Raw genomic sequence first — 18306 nt, 5'->3', positions numbered from 1 at the left:
ATTTAAACCATAGGAATTGTGGATTATATATTTGGATAATATCCAAATATATAAATAACTCAAAAGTTAGACACCAACAAATCAAACAACCCAATTAAGAAGTGGAGTATAGAGCTAAACAGAGAATTCTAAACAGAGGAATCTCGAATGGCTGAGAAGCACTTAAGCAATGACTATTTTAAGTAGTATGTATGTAATAGTAAATAGTAATATAGAACCTCTTACCTTTTGCAGTTCACTCACCACCTCTAATCCTGTAACAGTTTCTTGTTTTTTCCTTTTTGACTTTTCCTAGTCATATCCTGGCCTGATTTAAAACTATATATGTGTTATGTTTATTTTTAAAAAGTGTGATTAAGGTACATTTTTACAACTTAAAAAAGGAAAAGATCACACATCTTTATGCCTTACTTTTCTTTAATTTTTTTCTTATCTGATTTTCCGGATTTCTTGGTTCTCTCTTCTTTGCTTGCAGACTTTGCCTACAATTATGAACATGTCAAAATAAGGATAGTATAAGTTATAAGAGGTACATGGCAATATATGCAGCTCAGATTTCCCCTTTACCCTGAGAGTACTCTTCTGTTTCAGGGGAATTTATCTGAACCAAAACAAAGCAAAATTAATGATATACCCAGGCTGTTTCTATTTGTACTTAAAGGGTGGGGTATATTTGCATATGTACATGTGTAGAGCTCAGAAGTTTTCCTCTATTACTTTCCACCTTACCTTTAAAAACAGAGACTCTCATTTAACATGAACTTAACCATTTTGGTTAGACTGGCTGGCCAGAAAGTTCTTAGGATCTGACTATCTCTATTCCCCGGTGCTGGGGTTATTGGATACACCACTGCACCCAGGTTTTTGTTTTGTTTTGTTTTTTAGTGTTGGTTCTGGCGATCTGTGTTCAGCTCCTTGTACTTCTGCAGTGAGCACTTTATTAATGATCTCTCTCTATCCTCTTTATACATACATTTTGAGTAATTTCACACACTGAAATAATTAATTTCCTCTGATGGCTTTTCAGTTTTGCTGTGGTGTAGTCTATGGCTCCTGAAAATCACCTCATTGTGCTATATATGCAGTAGAGCCAGCAGGACATGTAGAAATTCATTAGGATGACATCATACAAAAATATCATCGATGATACATTTAAAAACTAAGGTGAATGATTCTGAATACACAAGTGAGAAAACGCATAGGTAGAGGTTGAACCTGAGGTGAAAAAAGGTTCATCTGAAACTACAAAGAAAGTTGAAACACAAGATGTAGCTTGTGTGAGACTCTGTATGTTGAGAATCATTGAACTGGATATAATGGTGTGACTAGTTATGGCCCCCATATATTCATATGTTTGAATGCTTGGCCCATAGGAAGTGGCACTATTAGGAGGTGTGGCCTTGTTGGAGTAGATGTGGGCTTGTTGGAGGAAATGTGTTGCTTTGAGGGTGAGTTTTGAGGTGTCCTAGGCTCAAACTATACCCAGTGTGGCACACAGTCTCCTTCTGTTGCCTACAGATCCAGATGTAGAACTCTAAGCTCCTTCTCCAGTGCAATGTCTGTCTGTGGGCTGCCATGCTTCCCGACATGATGATAACAGACTAAACCTCTAAAACTCTAAGCCAGTCCCAATTAATTTTTTTTATAATGGTTGCTGTGGTTATGATGTCTTTTCATAGCAAGAAGACCTTAACTAAGACACTGACAAAGCTACCTTCAACTTGTGTTTGTTCCGATGTAATAACACACACAAAAGTAAAGTTCAAATTATACTCAAATTGTGTAACATATTTGGAACAAATTTGTATCTAAACCCATCATTTTATCATAATTGAACACATGTTTTAAAGCATTTCTGAGACAGGATTTAAGTGATCTAGACTGGATATAAGCTTATGATCCTCCTACCTAAGTTTCTCAAATGGTAGAATTGTAGGTATATATATCACCATGCCTACACAAAATATTCTTTAGCTGCTCTGCAGAACCAGATTGTTTTATTATGAATGTAGAGAAGTAATTTAACAATTATTAAAATTATAGATAATAAAAACAAAGACAGTATATGATTATTTTATATTAAAAAACCCCAATGTACAAAAATGTACTTTAGTGGTAAACTTATCACAAGTTAAACATAAGGTGAAATAATTCCTCAAAAATAAAAAGCTAGAGCCAGGTGGTGGTGGTGGTAGTTCACACCTTTAATCTTAGCACTGGGGTGGCAGACACAGGGAGAGTTCTGTGAGTTCAAGGCTAGCCTGGTCTGCAGAGCAAGTCCCAAGGCAGCTATGGCTATACAGAGAAACCTTGTTAAAACAAAAACAAAAAACAAACAAACAAAAAAACAGAAACAGATATAATGGTACAGATCTGTAAACCCAGCACTTAGGAGATGAAGTCAGGACAATCAGGGATTTAAAATCACTCTCAGCTCCACAGTAAGTTTATGGCCAGACTGAACACAGAAGACACTGTCTCAATAACAAGAAAATCAACAACAAAAAAAGACAGGAATATGGAAACATAGTAATGAATTTAACAAGAACTATTATATCCCCCCAAATGACCTAATGTGCTTTTGAAGATGTTTCCTATAAAACTCATACATAGTGTAGACCAATAAATACTAAATAATGAGAGGTTATTAAGAGAAAATAATTTCTGCTTTCTCCTCCAATATCAAAGAAGTATCAAGTTACCAACAAAAGTGGGTCCAAGAGTGTTCCACGGGACACAATGTTCCATGCATGATATTGCAGCACTTGGGAGATTAAAGCAGGTGGGTTGAAGTGAGTTCTTGGCTAGCCTGCAGTACAGTATAGGAAAAATGCCTCAAAAAATCCAAGAGTATTTTAACTATACATATAATGATTTAACTCATTCATAACAATTTACTTTTATCTGACTCTTGCCTGTAGTTTGGATTTATAACATGAATGAAAATGGTAAGAAGGGAAAAGATAAAGGGAAGCAAATTTTCTTATATCATTGGCACTGTACTAATTTCTACTCACACTAGTTAATGTAGTTAACTAATTATAATTATAGGTGGTATAATTAACTAGTTATAGAGAACATAAAATGCATTTTAAAACTTGGGGGTTTGTGGATTTAGTGTAGTAGTAGTTTTTGCCTAATAACCAAAAGGCCCTGGGTTCAGTCTTTAGCTCCAGAGGTTGGAGGAAAAACAAAAATTTTGACTCTCTTATTCACTAACAAATTTATAAAATTAAATATTTGTCATATAAATGTATTTCATGAAATTGAAAAGATATCAGAAGATGAAAAGATCTTTCGTGTTCATGAATTGAGAATAATATATTGAAAATGGCCATCCTACCAAAAGTCATCTACAGATTCAATGCAATTCCCATCAAAATTTTAACACAACTCTTGGCTGATCTTGAAAGGACAATACTCAATTTCTTATGTAAAAATAAAAAATCAGGATAGCTAAAACAATTCTGAATAGTAAAAGTACTTCCAGATTCAACTCACCACTGCTGATTTGAAGCTGTGCTACAGAACTATGGTAATAAAAACTGCATGGTGTTAGCATAAAAACAGACACATTAGTCAATTTAATGAATCCACACACCTATGGACACCTGTTTTATCCTAATAAAGAAGCCAGAAATACCCATTAGAGACAAAAAGAATTTCCAATAAATAGTGTTGGTCAAACTGGATGTCTGCATGTTGAAGAATACAAATAGATCCATATTTATCACCCTGCACAAAACTCAAGTCCAACTGTATTAAACATAAACCAGACATAATCTCAACTAAAACCAGACACACTGAACTTGATAGAAGAGAAAGTAGGAAATATCCTTGAATGCTTTAGCATTGAAGACAATTTCCTAAACAGAACACAGATAGTGCAGGCACTAGAACCAACAATTAATAAATGGGACCTCATGGAACTTAAAAGCTTCTGACACTGTCAGGAGCCATCTAGGGAAGGCAAAGGCTGGCAGGTTACTTCACAGGTGATAGCCCACCGTCTTTGCATGGTCGGCTATGAGAGATCTGAGAAGCAAGGTCCCAAGAGACTTGATCTCATCTGAGTTATAGAGTAAAAGAATAATATTTATTTAAGCACAAGAAATAAAATTATAAGGCCAAAGATTATCAGTCTTTGTCTTCATCCAACACTGTGTTGACAAGTACCCAGTACCAGTCCCTAAAAGGTAGGGCAAGCCCCCAGAAAGATGCCATCAATAGGACAACACTACAGCCTACAGAATGAGAAAAGATTTTTACCTACTCCACATCCAAGACAGGGCTAATATACAAAATATATTTTAAAAAATAACTCAAGAAACTAGACATCAATAAACCAACAATCCTGTTAAAATGGTACAGGTTTGAACAGAGAAGTCTCGATTGAGGAATCTTAAATGACCTAGAAACTCTTAAAATAAAATTCAACATCTTTGTCTATCAGGGAAATCCAAATCAAAATGACTTTGAGATTCTATCTTCCACCTGTCAGAATGGCTAAGATAAATAATACAGTGACAGCTTATGCTGATGAGGAGCAAGGGGAACACTGCTCCAATGCTGGTGGGAATGCAAACATGTACATCCACTATGAAATTCAATGTGATGGTTCCTTGCCCAGCTTTGATATGAGGGCTTATACCTACGTAGTCTTACTGCATCTTTCCTTGCCATGTTTGGTTGACATCCCTGGGAGGCCTTTTTCTGAAGGGGAAACAGAAAAGCAGTGGTTCTGGGGAAGAAAGGAGGTGGGGAAGGACTAGAAAGAGTAGAGGGAGGGGAGGTTGCAGTCAGGATGTATTGCATGGGAGAGTAAAAAATAAAAAGAAAAAAGTTAAAATAAAAATAGATGTCTTTTACAATGATTGAGCTGTTTCTGTTTTCATCCTTCTGGGTTTGATAGTTAATATGGAAATTTAGAACAGTAGTTTAAGGTTTTGAATCAGAGCTTCTTAAAATTATGACTGATAGAAACGTGTCATAAAAGAACTGAATGTCACTTTGAGTCCCTTCTGTGTGATACTGGGCCTTATTTGATACTGTATGTCATTTTTATCAGTTTCATGTACCAACCTCTATCTCTCTCAGCCTTCGTATTTCGCCTTCCAGCAGGGTTTTCTCCAGTAATAACATTTGAAAATCAGTTTCCATTTGTTTAAATTTCTAAAGACAAATGTAATAATTACAATTAAAAGTAGGCATCTCAATAAGGTTTACTTCAATACTTAGTAATTTAAGAATAACCTCACTAAAGCATGGAAAAAGAATGGGCCATCAGGATTAATTTCTCAACTGCCATTGAGATTGATATATCTAGATAAGAAATAGATTCCAGCTTAATATTCAGAAATGTTTCTGAATGACTATGATGTCTATAAAGTGAAAAATAACATACAATTCCTTCTAGTTCACAACCTGGGTAAACTGAGTAAGTGCTTACGTAATCTATGATTACGATGAGTGAAAATGGTCATTTCAAGTTCAAATTGCAATATCAAATTAAGAATGTTATACTTACACACTCAATTACATTCTGTTCAGTTAAAGCTCTGAAAAACAGACCAAAAGTAACTATACTATATTAAATATATCCATATTTCAAGTTATGGAACACATTTATATTTTTATAAAAGACTTTTAACAAGTGCACTCTTCCTAGTCTCACAACCTACTCCTGTGCTATAGCCAAAATCTAGACTCCTGTAAGAATCCTCCCTACACATATCCACCAACAGTACCCTGTAACTAACACACCTTTAATCCCAGCACTCAGGAGACAGAGACATTCAGATCTCTGAGTTCAAGGCCAGCCTAGTCTACAGAGCAAGTTCCAGGACAGCCAAGCTTAGATAGTGAAGGAAACCATGGAAAAGAGAATGTTGGTGGAGATGTAATTAAACGAGGGGAATATATTCCACTCCCAGAAAGCAGCAGAACTTGGCAGCTTCAGCCATGTGATTCTGGCTTTAGAATCAAGGATAGAAGAAAGCACTTATGGAATCTCCCTTAGCAACTGAGGAAAGCCACTGAGGCCCTGCATGGAGGCCAGGAGAGACTGTTGTGTGAAGCTGTGAAGGTGAAGGCTGTGTTTTCTTGGGCACCTCAAGAGGTTAGATTTGCCTGTGTCATGGTATACCTTCCAAGGAAAGCTGCTAACAAGGAGGGAAAACAGCTCAAGAGAAAAAAAATGTATTGCTCTCAAGAAAGCTGAAAGAAGTTGGAGATCTGAGAGAATTTTTACATCAGACAGGAGATGCAGAGTTTGGAGTTTCTCCCGCTGGTTTTCAGTCTTGCTTTGGTACTTCTTTACTATGCTTCCTTGCTTACATTTTGGAATGGTAATATATAGCCTGTGTGCATTGTATATTGTAAGTGATCTGTTTTATATTTTGATGTTATAGGGGATTATAGTAAGTGATTGCATGAATCTCAGAAGAGACTTCTAACTTAGAACTTTTAAATATTGTTGAGGCCGTGATAGACTATGGAGACTTTTGAAGTTGGACTAAATGAATTTTGCATTGTCATGACTGTAGGTGCCTGGAGGCTAGGAAGTAGAATGTGGTGGTTTGATTAAGTATGCCCACCCCATAGACTCATGAGATTGAATACTTGGTCTATAGGGAAGGGCACTATTAGGAGGTGTGGCCTTGTTGGAGAAAGTATGTCACTGTGGGAATGGGCTATGAAGTCTCCTGTGCCCATGCTATGCTCAGAGTGTCACATAGTTCTTTCTGCTGCCTGCAGGTCAAGGTGTAGAACTCTGTGCTTTTTCTCTAGCACCATGTCTGCCTAGATGCTGCCATACTTCCCACCATGACAATAATAGACTAAATCTTTAAAACTGTAAACCAGCCCCAACAAAATGTTCTTTATAAGAGTTGCCATGGTCATGGTGTCTCTTCATAGCAATAAAATTCAAATTAAGACAATGTGTACATACAAGTATGAGGTCAGTTGTCTTATCTTTTAATCATACTTCTATTGTTTAAAGAAACTTCTAAATTGAAATATATTTTGACCATATTTTTGTCTTCCCCCAAATCCTCTCAGATACTTCCCCCCACCCACCCAACTTTATGTTCTTTATGAAAAGAACAAAAATCAATACAACAAACACCCCAAAATTAAAAATAAAGTAAAGCATCACCCAAAAATATAAAAACAAAACAAATGAGCAAGCAAAACCCATCAAATTATAACTAATTAGAAGCACAAACAAACAAAAAGCTGTGGAGTTCATTATACACTGGAAAACTACTCCTGAATATGAGGGCTGCCCTGGAGTGGTTGATATACTGTGTGACACTGTATTGGAGATAGCCCCTCAAATACCCCATCTCTACCCATATTCCCTCCAACAATCCCTTCTCCCCTCTACTTCCTGACTTGATCCTCCCATTCCAGCTGCCTCCATCCATATTCTTATCTATCCTATTTCCCTTTTCTTTTTTGAGGGATTGGAGGAGGCTGGGAGAGAGAACAGAAATCAGTGGGAGGACATCTCAGGGATATGGAAGGTGTATAGGAGTCTCTGGGGGTGACCTTAGCTGAGCCCTGTACCAGCTGGGGATATTGAGCCTGAAGACTCCACTTCCTGTAGCCAGTTCAGACTTGCAATTGAAGGTAGCAGACACCAGCTCATCTACAAAGCCCTGGACCCAAGATTTGTCCTGCCTACAGGAAGTGCAGGGATAAAGATGGAGCAGATATCCGGGGAATGGCCAACTAATGACTGGCCCAACTTGAGACCCACATCATAGGAAAGAGCCAACCCCTAACCTTTTCATGATAATGATAATGACTTGCAGACAGGGACGTAGTATAACTATCTTCTGAGAGTCTTCATCTAGCAGCTTAGCGAAACAGATGTAGAGACCCACAGTCAAATAATAAGTGGAGGCTCAAGGAGTCTTGTGGAAGAGTTGGGAGAAGGATTGAGGGAGCCTGATGGATCAAGGATGCCACAAAAAATACCTACAGACTAAACTAATTTGGTCCTATAGTGGCTCACAAATTATCAACCAAAGAGCATGACACTGTGGACCTAGGCCTGCTATACATTTGTAGCAGATGTGCAGCTTGTTCTTCATGTTGGCCCCCTAACAATTAGAGAGGGGAACTATCTCTGACTCTGTTGCCTGCTTTGGATCCCTTTCTCATAGCTAGACTGTCTTCTCTGGCCTCAATGGGAAAGGATGCACTTAGTCCTGCTGGGACTTGATGTATCAGAGTAGGTTGGTACCAATCTACGGCCTCCCCATCTTTGAGGAAAATGGGGTGCAATTAGAGGGGAGACCTTTGATCAGGCCATAAAGTGAATTAATTAATTAATTAATTAATGAGAACAAAAGAAGCCAGCTTATGATGAAGACCTTATTTATTATGTATGCTCTCAATGGTTCTACTCTATGCACTCAATTTTATAAATACAAAATAATAAATAATTATTTCCAAAGCTTACTTCTCTAACATTGTTGTCTGATTTTCAAATATTTTCATCATCGTATTCATCCGAGTAGTCACTGAAGCAGGAGTTCCTAATGCTGAATATATAAAGGTGTTATAATGGCTGAAGTTCGATGACCATACAATTCACTGATATGCATGAGAAAACTAACAAATCATAAGGAGGTGACATGTTTCTTTCAATCGCATTTACCTTATGTTACTTTTTCCTATATATCATCTCTGGCTTTCAATAGAAAATTTCAATTTTCTATTTCAAATAGAAATTTCTATTTGAAAACTGAAATTTCAATAGAAAATACCTATGATACAAGGCATACCCAGAGGATGGGGGAGGGACCACATTCTGAAGAAATAGGCAACTATGAGCACAAAATTTCAGATATAGTAGATATTTTTAAGTTATCAGGAAGGAATTTTAAACAATTAATTAACAGTATTTATTACCTAGGGAAAAACTGGCAACATACAAGAGCAGATGGATAATATAAGAAGAAACTCTAATAAAAAAGTAAAAAGAAATGCTAAAGCTCTACTGTAGCAACGAATGCCTTGTGACTGATACAGGCAGTAAATAAAAAGTAAATAAAATAAAATTTAAAAAAATAAATAATGCAGGGCTGGAGAGATGGCTCAGAGGTTAAGAGCACTGACTACTCTTCAACAGGTTCTTAGTTCAATTCTCAGCAACCATATGGTAGCTCAGAACTATCTTTAACAGAATTAGATTCCCTCTTCTGATATGTATAAAGACAGAGCACTCATATACATATATACATAAAATACATGAATTTGTAAATCTTAAAAAAATAAATAAATAAGGGAGATGGAGAGATGGCACAGGGGTTAAAGAGTACTGACTGCTATTCCAGAGGTTCTGAGTTCAATTCCCAGCAACCACATGGTGGCTTACAACCATCTGCAATGGAATCTGATGCCCTCTTCTGGTGTGTCTGAAGAGAGCAATGGGATATATATATAAATAAATAATAGGTAAATCTTAAAAAATAAAAAACAACAAAAAAGAAAATGTCTCCATTTAAACAATAAATGAATAAATAAATAAATAATGTCAGTGTTGGCAAACACCTTTAATTTCAGCAATTGCAGAGTCAGACAAACTAAGAGTTCAGACTGTTACTGGACAGCCAAGGCTACATAAAAGAAACTCTGGCTTAGAAAAAAAATGAAAGGGAAAAAATACAGAATAATCATTGTTACTCCTTAAGGAGCACTTGCATTTTGCCAATCACACCATGTGTTCTAATCTATGTGGGCTCTTCTTTTAATTTTTTTATTGATTCTTTGTGAATTTCACATCATGCACCCCAATCCCATTTATCCCCATATTTTTGTATCTGCCCTCCATCCTTTGCAACCTCTCCCACAAAAGAAAATAACAAGATAGAATGAAAATAAAAACAAATAAAACTCCAAAAACCATCTTGTCGTGGGATCTGAAGTGTGTTACAGTGTATCACACAGTATAGTCATTTATTCACACATATTTATTTGCAAATGTTCATTGCAGTTAAGTCATTGGTCTGTTCCAAGGCCTATGGCTTCTGCTACACTATCAATACTGGATCCTCACAAGGATTCCTCTTGGGTATTCTGTTGTTGTCCTGTGTCATGGAGATCCTGCTGGTTTGGATCTTCAGGAACAGGAATGAGTATTTTAATAATCATAATAACCAGGTAATGTTACATTATTGTCTAATAAATGCTTACTCTATGTGGCTACTGTAAGGTAAAAAGAATGTAATTTAGTATTTGGAATATTTTGGAAAACAACCTGCACATTTTAAAATAATTCTTAAGAGTATTTTGTAGACCATTAAAGCAACTTACTTGAAAAAGGTCAATAGGTATGAAACTGTCTTTAGAAACTCCCCAAACTATGAATACGAATGAGGTAAAAATGTAATTGAGAATTCAAGATCTGTGAATTCAATTCATAGTCTAAAAAAAACAGGTGTAATACATGACTAATGGAATAATAAAAACAGGTGTAATATATGGCTATTGGAGTAATAAAATCAGGTGTAATACATGCCTAACAGGGTAACAAATGACAAAGGGCAAATGAAAGAGCATTGTGAAGTGATAATGACAACAGCTTTTCTAAAATTAATGACAGAACTAAGGCATGTATTACTTAAATGTTTGTTATCATTGTATGGGTATGCATGACATGTCTATGGGGTGATTATAACATGGCCTGAGTGTGGAGAGTTAAGCACAACTCTCTGGAGTCTGATTTCCTCCTTCCAATATCGCACGAGTTCCAAGGACTAACTCAAACCACCAAGCTTGTGCAGTAAGTACTTTTACCTGGTAAGCTAGTTGGACGTGCTGAAGCTGAAAAAAAAATAAAATAAAAACAAAATCAAAAATATGCACCTAAACATGTAATGATATTCAAACTCCATAAAAATCAAAGATGAAGAGAAAAATGTAAAGAAGTCAAAGGGAGCAAAAATAACTTATATAAAGAAAAATGATGAAAATCATACCAGACTTCTTTCCCTCCCACACAAGCAGCCAGGAAAGCCATCCCTGCATCTAAGAAGTCCCCAGGACCTCATAGCTGCACTGTGTGCTCACAACACTGCAACCCAAGCTTCACTGCCACTTTGGATGTCTAGGACTCAAACATAAGAGCTGCTACCAGATCACTCAAGTTTACAGCTCAAGGATCTGCACATATGCAGACAAGAGCCCAGCTTTGGGGCCAGTCTGACAAAACCTGCAATGCAGACACCAGAGCTTCAGATGCTGCAGGAACATCCCCACTGAGGTTGCTGAGAAAGCAGTAGCTCAGAATACAGCAGCATCTGGATCTCACAGACCCAGCTAGCCCATAAGAACCTGTGGTATGGAACCCAAATCTATGTACATCTCATAGATAACATGCTTCAGTGCTGGTGCTACTGTTATTATGATCACATTGCAAGCTATATTTGTCACCAACATCTATCTCCCTGCTGTAGCTTCCATTGGGTAAAACACACACACACACCTGAGAATCCAAACAGCCTTTGCTACCAAAGTCTCCATGCAGGTGCTTGTATACTGCATATGAAGACTCCTGCAATCATCACCAGTACAGACAGCAGAAAGAGCTTCAAAGACAGTGAGCTGATTTTGAAGCTAACCTGGGATACCTGACACTCTTTCTTCAAACAAACAAAGAAAACAGATAAAATCTTGAAAAAAGCATCAAGAATGCAGAGATTTCTTAACTATCTTGGTATGAATGAGAATGTTCGCACGGGCTCAGTAACATGAACACTTGGTCCTCATTTGGTAGTAATTGGGAAGGATATGGAACCTTTAGGAGGTGTTAATGTGATGATATTTAAATGAATGGATCCTTACCTGGCTCCGTTTCAGTTTGAGATTCTAAAGTTGAATGGGATTTTATGAAGTCTGAAATAGATACAAGTATCCACCATTATATATTTTATATACAATTCTACACACTAATTGGATTCATAGTCTACAATATTAATTTTAATGAATCACCCAAAGGAAAGATAGAACAACAGCTTCCAATAACAAACCCTTGCAACCAGGCACTTGGGCTGTGGTGTCTGAATAAACATGGGTAATAGCCACTTACAGATACATCATTTCCTCTCTAAAACATGCCTTTTCTCTTTCATGTGTGACATCAGGGAACAAACCCAGGTCTTGGTGGATAGACAGATGCTCCACAACTGTGCCACACCCTCCTACTACTTGGTTTTCCTCTTCTATTCATTTTTATTGGTTGAAAGTAACTGAGTATCTCATCACCTTTTCTTTGCCTTCAATCACCAAGTTTTGTCAATTATAGCAGGTAAAGATGTTTCTAAACTGTCCATTTCACTTTCTTTCATTAGCAATCTAATTTTTATTGAGTACACATTTAAGCTGCATTATCATTTATTTCATCATAAATATTTTTAACAATTCCCTGGTTAGTACTAAAAATGTCCAAAGGCTTTAGTACTCCAAGCAGAACCTCTGCCAAATTAGTGATGATGCTCTCCAGTTTTAATTCTTATGTTATAATTCTTATACTATTGCCAACTTAAATGACCAATATTTTCCTTCTTCACTCAAATAACTCCTATTCATCTTTTAAGGTTGCACAGTATTTCTAACTTTCTTAAGATAAACCAATTTGTAGACTTACTACAACATTAACGGACTGTCATGTATTACCACACATCTGAATGATTCATAATGTGTTCTATCCTTGAACTCTCTAAACTTTATGGGAGCAACAACCAAATCATAACAGCATTTATCTTTTAAGAATATTTGTTTTTATTTTATGTGTTTTAGCGTTTTGATTGCATGTGCACTATATGTTTGCAATGCCATTGTTGGGGTTGGTCTGTGCTGTTGTATATTCAAATGCTAAAACCTGGCCCCTAAGATCTGGTTGCCCACAACAAGGAGAGCCTCACATACACCAAGTGATGCTATGTAGCCTTGCTTCTCAAGTTAATTGGTCAATAAAAGGCTAAGGCCTGTGATTTGGCAGTAGATAGTGGTAAATGAGTTTTCAGTTACCTGATTCAGGGTGGCATATAGAGAGAAAAGAAGAAGAAAGCACACACAAAAGGAGGAAGACACCATGAGAGGAAATGAACCATGAGCCAGGAGAAACAACAAGTAACAAGAGACATATTGAAGGGATGTAAGTTAAAATAAAAAAATATATTTAGGAAATTATCAAGTGTAAGCATTTATAAAATATTACCTTCAATTTGCTTTTCTATAAGTCCAAAACTTTTCAATGTTTCTGCTAGAGTCGCTTTATTCCTGTTAAGAGTGCCAATAAAGAAAACATGTCTTCATATACATTCAGAGTTAAATTACATGCTCAAGGAATTATAATTTACAGACTAGGTATATGAAGTTTGTGAAATAAAAGGTAGTATATAATTTATCCTTCACTCAGTACTAACATAAATGCCATCTTATAATAAAAAGGACAAATTCTATAAATTGTATATTCCAAGAATATAATTAAGTACACCAACAACACTCAGAACTAAAATAACAAAAACAAATCAGTAGAAACAGCTAGTACGTTATCACTTGGTGTAGTGCTAAGAGCACAAGCCTAAGAGTGAGACAACCTGCTCCAAACCTGTAACTATGTGGCCTGGAGCCACCTTCTGTGCTTCTCTCAGCTCCTGTTAAAACTCACATATACTAATGCCTTTCTCATAAAGTAGTTACAAGTCTCCCAGGAGTTACTAGAAAAATACCTTGCTATCTGCGCCCCAGAGTTAAGAATGTCCCACAGCCCTCCGTACCCAATTCCTCCCGGAGAGAGCTGGTCTCCCAGAAGTGCTGTCACTTCTAAGCTCACAGGTGAGACCACCACTTTCGCTCCAGTAACTGGCCTAAGAGGGACGCTACAGGAGCCCACACGGCACAAGAACTGCAAAACAGCAAGGGACAGAATCCTTCCTGTTTCCATCAGCACCCCAGAACTAACACTGTGACATGCCCCTCGACACCCAAAGCCTGCCAGGAGAGAATTGGTCTCCTAGGAGTGCTGACACACCTAAGATCACAGCTCTCTGAACCTCATTACCTCTATGAGAGAGGTAGTCTCCCAGGAGTTTTGACGAACCTAAGATGACAGGCTCACAGGTCCACAGGAGGGACAAGCTCCAGTCAGAGAATGCAAGCCCAACTAACACCAGAGATAACCAAATGGTGAAAGGCAAGCACAAGAACCTAAGCACCAGAAACCAAGGCTATTTGGCATCATCAGAACCCATGTCTCTCACCACAGAAAGTCCTAGATACCCCCAACACAACAGAAAAGCGAGATTAGGATTTAAAATCACATCTCATGATGATGACAGAGGACTTTAAGAAGGACATAAGTAACTTCTATTAAAAAAAAATACAGGAGAACACAGGTAAACAGGAAGAAATCCTTAAAGAGGAAAAACAAAAGTCCCTTAAAGAATTAGTAAAACACAACCAGATAGGTGAAGGAATTGAACAAAACCATCCAGGATCTAAAATTGGAAATAGAAAAAATGAAGAAATCACAAAGGGAAACAATCCTGGAGATAGAAAACCTAGGAAAGAGATCAGGAGTCATAGATGGAAGCACCATCCACAGAATAAAAGACAGAATCTCAGCTGCATAAGATACCATAGAAAACATTGATACAACAGTCAAAGAAAATGCAAAATGAAAAAGCTGATAACCCAAAACATCCAGAAAATTCAGGACTCAACGAGAAGACCAAACCTAAGGATAATAGGTATAGAAGAGAACGAAAATTCCCAACTTAAAGGAGCAGTAAACATCTTCAACAAAATTATAGAAAAAACTTCCCTAACCTAAAGAAAGAGATATCCATGAACATACACGAAGCCTACAGAACTCCAAATAGACTAGACCAGAAAAGAAATTCCTCCTGTCACATAATAATCAAGACATCAAATGCACAAAACAAACAAAAAATACTAAAAGCAGTAAGGGAAAAGGTAAAGTAACATATAAAGGCAGGCCTATAAGAATTACACCAGACTTCTCACCAGAGACTATAAAAGCCAGAAGATCCTCGACTGATATCATACAGATCCTAAGAGAACACAAATGCCAGCCCAGACTACTATACCCAGCAAAACTCTCAATTACCAAAGATATTCCATGACAAAACCAAATTTACACAATATCTTCCCACAAATCCAGCACTTCAAAGGATAACTGATGGAAAACTCCAACACAAGGAGGGAAACTACAACCTAGAAAAAGCAAGAAAGTAATCTTCCAACAACTCTAAAAGAGGATAGCTACACAAGCATAATTCCACCTCTAATAACAAAAATAACAGGAAGCAACAATCATTTTTCCTTAATATCTTTTAACAACAATGGACTCAACTCCCCTATAAAAAGATGTAGACTATCAGACTGAATACATAAACAGGACCCAGAATTTTGCTGCATACAGGAAACACACCTCAGTGACAAAGAACTACCTCAGAGTAAAAGGATGGAAAACAATTTTCCAAGCAAATGGTCCCAAGAAACAAGCTAGAGTAGGCACTCTGATATCAAATAAAATCAACTTTCAACCAAAAGTAATCAAAAAAGACAAGGACACTTCATACTCGTCAAAGGAAAAATCAACCAAGATGAAATCTCAATTCTGAATATCTATGCTCCAAATGCAAGGGCACCCACATACATAAAGGGAACTTTACTAAAGCTCAAAGCACACATTGCACCTCACACAACAATAGTGGGGGATTTCAACACCCCACTGTCAGCAATGGACAGATCATAGTAACAGAAAATAAACAGAAACACAATGAAATTAACAGAAGTTATGAACCAAATGGATTTAACAGGTATCTATAGAACACTTCATCCTAAAACAAAAGAATATACCTTTTTCCCAGCACCTCATGGTACCTTCTCCAAAATTGACCATATAATTGGTCACAAAACAGGCTTCTACAGATACAAGAAAATTGAAATAATACCTTGCAACCTATCACATCACCATGGACTAAGGCTGATCTTCAATAATGACAAAAACAATGGAAAGCCCACATACACATGCAAACTGAACAATGCTCTACTCAATGATGACTTGGTCAAGGAAGAAATAAAGAAATTAAAGACTTTTTAGAATTTAATGAAAATGAGGACACATCATACCAAAACTTGTGGGACTCCATGAAAGCAGTGCTAAGAGGAAAACTCATAGCTCTAAGTGCCTACAAAAAGAAGTTGGAGAGAGCATACACTAACAACTTGACAGCACTCCTGAAAGCTCTTGAACAAAAAGAGGCAAATATACCCAAGAGAAGTAGATGGTAGGAAATAATCAAACTCAGGGCTAAAATCAACCAAGTAGAAACAAAAAGAACTATACAAAGAATCAATAAAACCAGGAGCTGGTTCTTTGAGAAAATCAACAAGATAGATAAACCCTTAGCCAGACTAACCAGAGGGCATAGAGACAGTATCCAAATTAATAAAATCAGAACTGAAAAGGGAGACATAACAACAGAAACTGAGGAAATTCAAAAAATCATCATATCCTACTACAAAGGTCTATACTCAACAAAACTGGAAAATCTGGATGAAATGGACAACTTTCTAGACAGATACAAAGTATCAAAGTTAAATCAGGAGCAGATAAACCATCTAAACAGTCTCATAACCACTAAAGAAATAGCAACAGTCTTTAAAAGTCTCCCCACCAAAAAAATCTCAGGCCCAAATTGTTTTGCTGCAGAATTCTATCAGACCTTCAAGGAAGACCTAGTATCAATTCTTTTAAAACTATTCAACAAAATAGAAACAGAAGGAACACTACCCAATTTGTTCTATGAAGCCACAATCACACTCATACCTAAACCTCACAAAGACCCAACAAAGAAAGAGAACTTCAGACCAATCTCCCTTATGAATATCAATGCAAAAATACTCAATAAAATTCTGGCAAATCGAATCCAAGAACACATCAAAATGATCATTCACCATGATCAAGTAGGCTTCATCCCAGGAATGCAAGGATACTTCAATATATCCATCAACATAATCCACTATTTAAACAAACTCAAACAAACAAACAAACAAACACAAAAACACCATATGATTATCTCATTAGATCCCGAGAAAACATTTGACAAAATTCAGCAACCCTTATGTTAAAAGTCATGGAAAGATCAGAAATTCAAGATCCATATATAAACATAGTAAAAGCAATATACAGCAAACCAGTAGCCAATATCAAATTAAATGGAGAGAAAATTGAAGCAATTCCACTAAAATCAGGAACTAGATAAGGCTGCTCACTCTCTCCCCACCTATTAAATACAGTACTGGAAGTCCTAACCAGAGCAATTAGAAAACAAAAGGAAGTCAAAGGGATACAAATAGGAAAAAGAAAAAGAAAAAAGAAAGAAGTGAAAATATCAGTATTTGCAGATGATATGATAGTATACTTAAGTGACCCCAAAACTTCCACCAGAGAACTCCTAAACCTGAAAAACGACTTCAGAAAAGTGGATGGATATAAAATGAACTCAAACAAATCAGTAGCCTTCCTCTACCTGAAGAATAAACAGGCTGAGAAAGAAATTAGGGAAATAACACCTTTTACAATAGTCACAAATAATATAAAATACCTTGTTGTGAATATAACCAAGCAAATGAAAGATCTGTAATGCAAAAACATCAAGTCTCTGTAGAAAGAAATTGAAGATCTCAGAAGATGGAAAGATATTCCATGCTGATGGATTGACAGGACTAACATAGTAAAAATGATCATCTTGCCAAAAGCAATCTACAAATTCAATGCAATCCCCATCAAAATTCCCACTCAATTCTTCATAGAGATAGAAAAAGAAATTGGCAAATTCATTTGGAATAACAAAAATAACCCAGGATAGTGAGAACTATTCTCAACAATACAAGAACTTCTGGTGGAATCATCATTCCTGACCTCAAGCTGTATTACAGACAAATAGTGATTAAAAACTGCATGGTATTGATACAGAGACAGGCGGGAAGATCAATGGAATAGAATTGAAGACCCAGAAATGAACCCACACACCTATGGTCACTTGATCTTTGAAAAAGGAGCTAAAACTGTCCAGTGGAAAAAGGACAGCATTTTCAACAAATGGTGCTGGTTCAACTTGAGGTCAGCATGTAGAAGAATTCAAATCGATTCATTCTTATTTCCTTGTACAAAGCTCAAGTCTAAGTGGATCAAGGACCTCCACATAAACCCAGATACACTGAAACTAATAGAAGAGAAAGTAGGGAAGAGCCTCG

At 36.7% G+C, this 18306-nt stretch overlaps 1 protein-coding gene across 1 annotated transcript in view; it reads right to left on the bottom strand.

Moving 5' to 3' along the window:
* Positions 1-411: 411 nt before the first annotated feature.
* LOC114621456 (coiled-coil domain-containing protein 7-like) overlaps positions 412-18306 on the bottom strand; it is a gene marked incomplete at both ends in the record, with an annotated part of 32275 nt that continues 14380 nt past the window's right edge. Inside the window, 7 exons of the mRNA XM_028767705.1 lie at positions 412-482; positions 5083-5172; positions 5528-5558; positions 8474-8555; positions 10813-10839; positions 11860-11910; positions 13235-13296. Of these exons, the coding sequence (XP_028623538.1) occupies positions 412-482; positions 5083-5172; positions 5528-5558; positions 8474-8555; positions 10813-10839; positions 11860-11910; positions 13235-13296 (414 nt within the window). The remainder of the gene's footprint in view (positions 483-5082; positions 5173-5527; positions 5559-8473; positions 8556-10812; positions 10840-11859; positions 11911-13234; positions 13297-18306) is intronic.

This window comes from Grammomys surdaster, unplaced genomic scaffold (genome assembly GCF_004785775.1).
Source record: "Grammomys surdaster isolate TR1022 unplaced genomic scaffold, NIH_TR_1.0 176, whole genome shotgun sequence".
Taxonomy (NCBI): domain Eukaryota; kingdom Metazoa; phylum Chordata; class Mammalia; order Rodentia; family Muridae; genus Grammomys; species Grammomys surdaster.
Note: the sequence above shows the minus strand (reverse complement) of the source record. Positions and strands in the feature narration are given on the sequence as shown.